The sequence below is a fragment of the Acanthopagrus latus genome, chromosome 10 (genome assembly GCF_904848185.1).
Source record: "Acanthopagrus latus isolate v.2019 chromosome 10, fAcaLat1.1, whole genome shotgun sequence".
Classification (NCBI taxonomy): domain Eukaryota; kingdom Metazoa; phylum Chordata; class Actinopteri; order Spariformes; family Sparidae; genus Acanthopagrus; species Acanthopagrus latus.
In genome coordinates this window covers 340,001-345,000 of record NC_051048.1, presented here as the reverse complement: position 1 = coordinate 345,000, position 5,000 = coordinate 340,001, and the positions used below count along the sequence as shown (strand labels likewise).

General features: G+C 49.0%; 1 protein-coding gene across 8 annotated transcripts in view; it reads right to left on the bottom strand.

Moving 5' to 3' along the window:
- Positions 1 to 5,000, bottom strand: part of LOC119027802 (disks large homolog 4-like) — a 33,520-nt gene that overhangs the window by 3,575 nt on the left and 24,945 nt on the right. For 6 of the 8 annotated variants that reach the window (XM_037113257.1, XM_037113259.1, XM_037113260.1 and 3 more), the window contains 8 exons: positions 4,902 to 5,000; positions 4,114 to 4,250; positions 3,861 to 4,023; positions 2,865 to 3,133; positions 2,301 to 2,403; positions 688 to 784; positions 193 to 369; positions 25 to 62 (listed from right to left, as the gene is read on the bottom strand). The exon at positions 4,902 to 5,000 is cut by the window's right edge and continues 71 nt beyond it. In XM_037113257.1, coding sequence (XP_036969152.1) covers positions 25 to 62; positions 193 to 369; positions 688 to 784; positions 2,301 to 2,403; positions 2,865 to 3,133; positions 3,861 to 4,023; positions 4,114 to 4,250; positions 4,902 to 5,000 — 1,083 coding nt within the window. The remainder of the gene's footprint in view (positions 1 to 24; positions 63 to 192; positions 370 to 687; positions 785 to 2,300; positions 2,404 to 2,864; positions 3,134 to 3,860; positions 4,024 to 4,113; positions 4,251 to 4,901) is intronic. The other 2 variants (XM_037113258.1, XM_037113262.1) reach the window with 1 other exon arrangement.

Below are 5,000 nucleotides of genomic sequence, written 5' to 3'. Positions count from 1 at the left end.
TTATTCTCTGTGGTGAAGTTTCACCTTTACTCTTCATACGGGACCACTCCTTCCTCTCCACCCTGAAACACACACACACACACACACACACACACACACACACACACACACACACACACACACACACACACGTCAGCAGTGTATTCATGAGGACCCTGCAGCAGTACTTCAGTATCTGAGAGTTCTGTGGACCTGTGTTTGGACGGGACGTATCCCAGCTCCTCCAGCTCCCCCTGCTGGTTCACTCGTCTGGCCTGCCACCACTCGTCGTCGGCGCTGTCCATCACATGAAGAACCTCCCCGAAGTTAAAGTCCAGAGCCTGAGACAGGACGCCGCAGTCCCACTGCTTATCGTAGTCGAACAAGGCCCTGAACACAGCCACAGTCATAACATCAGATTACTACAGTCGTCTTTACAGGTGCCTCAGGTGAGCCACCTGCCCAGGTGAGTCGCCTGCCCAGATGAGCCACCTGCCCAGGTGAGCCACCTGCCCAGGTGAGCCGTCTGCCCAGGTGAGCCGTCTGTCCAGGTGAGCCGTCTGCCCAGGTGAGCTGCCAGCCCAGGTGAGCTGCCAGCCCAGGTGAGCTGCCTGCTCAGGTGAGCCGTCTGCCCAGGTGAGCTGCCTGCCCAGGTGAGCTACCTGCCCAGGTGAGCCGCCTGCCCAGGTGCATCAGTGACACAGTTACCTGACGTAGAAGCTGCGGTTGGCTCTCAGACTTCCAGACGAGCTGTTCATCATCTGCTCCCTCAGGTCGTGGATCTTTGCTTCAAAGCGGCTGTACTCTGCACACACACACACACACACACACACACACACACACACACACACACACACACACATTATTTACTGCAGGTGTGAAGGTGAAACAGGTGCTGAATGTTAGCTTCATATTAGCTTCTCATTAGCAGATACACTATATTACCAAAAGTATTCGCTCACCCATTCAAATGATCAGAATCAGGTGTTCTAATCACTTGGCCTGGCCCCAGGTGTATAAATTCAAGCACTCAGGCATGCAGACTGTGAAACAAGACATTTGTGAAAGAATGGGCCGCTCTCAGGAGCTCAGTGAATTCCAGCGTGGAACTGTCATAGGATGCCACTTGTGCAACAAATCCAGTCGTGAAATTTCCTCGCTCCTAAATATTCCACAGTCAACTGTCAGCTCTATTATAACAAAATGGAAGCGTTTGGGAACAACAGCAACTCAGCCACGAAGTGGTAGGCCACGTAAAGTGACGGAGAGGGGTCAGCGGATGCTGAAGCGCATAGTGCAAAGAGGTCGCCGACTTTCTGCACAGTCAATTGCTAGAGAGCTACAAACTTCATGTGACCTTCAGATTAGCCCAAGTACAGTACGCAGAGAGCTTCATGGAATGGGTTTCCATGGCCGAGCAGCTGCAGCCAAGCCACACATCACCAAGTGCAATGCAAGGCGTCGGATGCAATGGTGTAAAGCACGCCGTCACTGGCCTCTAGAGCAGTGGAGACGCGTTCTCTGGAGTGATGAATCACGCTTTTCCATCTGGCAATCTGATGGACGAGTCTGGGTTTGGAGGTTGCCAGGAGAACGGTACATTTCAGATTGCATTGTGCCAACTGTGAAATTTGGTGGAGGAGGAATTATGGTATGGGGTTGTTTTTCAGGAGCTGGGCTTGGCCCCTTAGTTCCAGTGAAAGGAACATTGAATGCTTCAGGATACCAAAACATTTTGGACAATTCCATGCTCCCAACCTTGTGGGAACAGTTTGGAGCGGGCCCCTTCCTCTTCCAACATGACTGTGCACCAGTGCACAAAGCAAGGTCCATAAAGACGTGGATGACAGAGTCTGGTGTGGATGAACTTGACTGGCCTGCACAGAGTCCTGACCTGAACCCGATAGAACACCTTTGGGATGAATTAGAGCGGAGACTGAGAGCCAGGCCTTCTCGACCAACATCAGTGTGTGACCTCACCAATGCGCTTTTGGAAGAATGGTCAAAAATTCCTATAAACACTCTCCTCAACCTTGTGGACAGTCTTCCCAGAAGAGTTGAAGCTGTAATAGCTGCAAAAGGTGGACCGACATCATATTGAATTCTATGAGTTAGGAATGGGATGGCACTTCAGTTCATAGAATGAGTAAAGGCAGGTGAGCGAATACTTTTGGTAATATAGTGTATGTTTGACCTCTGAAGTCACTCAAATCATATTTTTGCACTGAACCTCGAGCAGTCACTTTACTTTGATGAGTACAATTCATGGTTTTACCTTCTTTAAAGTGTGTTTGAGTGTGTGTGTGTGTGTGTGCGCTCACCTTCAGGTCTGTACTGAGCTACTATGGTAACAGTCTGTCCAGCGTTCTTCAGAGCGGCTGCTGCCTGTTCATGTGTGGCATACCTGAGATCCACACCGTTTACCTGCACACACACACACACACACACACACACACACACACCAGAGCAGACATCAGAGGACAGTTTACAGTATTTTGGATTAAAGAGGTGAGTCACAGTGAGGTCGCGTCTCCTGCAGGATGTTCAGGAAGATTAAGGATCAATAAGTAACTCTCACTTCAACCTGTCAGCTCGTGGATGATGACTGATTCCTGAACTGAACCTCCACAGGCCCACAGAGATGTTACAACATGCAGGAACAGCTCATATTCATGGGTTTGGGTGCTCCTTGTAATATTGGTTGTTCACTTCTTCTGGTCTCTGTACTCACACTGAGGATCTGGTCTCTGTACTCACACTGAGGATCTGGTCTCTGTACTCACTGAGGATCTGGTCTCTGTACTCACACTGAGGATCTGGTCTCTGTACTCACACTGAGGATCTGGTCTCTGTACTCACACTGAGGATCTGGTCTCTGTACTCACACTGAGGATCTGGTCTCCCTTGCGGAGCTCTCCGCTCAGGTCTGCTGGTCCTCCTGCGAGGATGAAGGAGATGAAGATTCCTTCTCCGTCTTCTCCGCCCACGATGTTGAAGCCCAGACCGGTGGAGCCGCGCTGCACGCAGACCCTGCGAGGCTCCCGGGAATAATCGTCCTCTCCCATCATGCCGCGGGGGATAGGTGAGTATCGTCGTGGTGACGGAGGAGGGAGGGCTTGTGGGTAATCACACATGTAGTCAGGCTCCATATAGGCTGAGGAGACATGAGGAAACACCGTCAGCCCTGACAGCGTCCTACATGTTGGACTCAGAGACTCTCGTCAGACCCTGTTCACACCTGGTCTCACAGTCCAAATGAACAAGAAGGTCCAAATAATGCAGAATGAGTCAGAGACAGAGTTTCACAGAGTTTATAAAGTGTCTCCAACTCAACAACTCACTAAACTGACACATTTGTTAAGGGAGTCTGGGGACTTTCTCCACCGGGACAAAGAAGTCGCCTATATTGTTCCTGTTTAGTGTCTTTGTAACATGTGACATGTTTAGATCAATAACATGTTTCTTCTTTCATAAATGGAGTGTAAATGGTGAAATCAGTGTAAACAGTGTGTTCAAACAGCTGATCAGTGTTGGCAGGTAAGACTTTAGCACTTTAGACACAGAAGCAGACAGGCTGGTACAGACATGCTGCCACAAACTGACACTTTTTACAAGGAGACAAACAACTTCAGCTGAAACATTTAATGCTGAATTTACAACAAGGACACAATGAGTCAGAAACTGTCAGAGACACAGTTTCACTATGTTATAAAGTTTGTTTTAACTCAACAACTCTTAAAATCACCACATTTGTAAATGGAGTCTGGTGATGTTGTGTTACTGGTTCAGTGGTTGGATCAGCTGAACAGAAACTAAAGCTTTGTCTGACTCTGTCAGGTCCAGGTGGTTCCAGGTGTCAGAGACAGGAAGTGTGTGCTCACAGGTGTACGTACAGCTGGTCAGGTCGGGGGGGCTGTATCGATCAGCAGGGTGGATGTACTGCGAGGCGGGTGTGGCCACCTTCAGGTAGACCACCTCCCCTGTGTTCTTCAGGGCCGCCACAGCGTCTTCATGCAGGACGTCCTCCAGGGACACGTGGTTCACCTGCGGGGGTGGAAGGTCAGAGGTCAGGTGAGTCTGAACAAGGTGTGTGATTGGAACATGTCACTGTGCGTACGGACGGGTTCTGCTTACAGCCAGGATCTTGTCCCCAATCTGTAGCCGTCCGTCTCGGTGCGCCGCACCGCCCTCGATGATCTTGGTGACGTAGATGCTGTTGTCTCCAGGAACGTGTTGGTTCCCCACACCTCCGGCTATACTGAAGCCCAGACCTGGACCGGACCGGACCATGACAGAACCGGTCAGTTCAAACATGTTATCAGTCAGTCATTCTGTTGTGTGAAAGAGAACCTCTCTGATGGGTTCTTTCAGAAGAGATCTTCTGGTTCTTTAAATAATTATTGAGGAACCTTTAAACCAGAGTTCTTTATTAAGGTTTAAAACACTGAACAGCCTTTGTAACAGGGTTCTGGTTAGTTTAAGAAGGTTCTTTTAATGTGTTACAAATGTTAAAATAAATGTTTTATTTAGGATTCTTCAAGCATCACAGAGGTTGTACAGTCTGTAGTATCAGTAGATCCTTTCTACAAGGTTCTATAAGTGTGGAACAAAGGTTCTGCAGCATGTTGGACCCTGGGGAACCTTTCTAACAAGGCTCTTCAATGCAGTAGTTTGTTGGATGTGTTCTGTCAGGCAACAGAAGTTCTCAGACTGTAAAGTCAGTACAGAACTGTTCTTACTAGATCATTGAAGCCACTAGGCTCTGGAGCGTGATTGATTATTGGAGGAACCTCTTAACAATATACAGTTCAGGTTCTGATTGGTTCTTCTAGAAACCGTAAACATTCTGCGGAGCGTCCAGTCAGTACAGAACGTTGTTCCTCTGCATCACAGACTGTAAAGGAAGAGGTTCTATGTTCTACCTTTAGGTCCTTTCATCAGTTTGATTTGTGTGACACGTTCAGTCGGTGGGCGTCGCCGCAGGACGTACAGCCTGACGACAGGCCCCGCCTCCTTCAGCG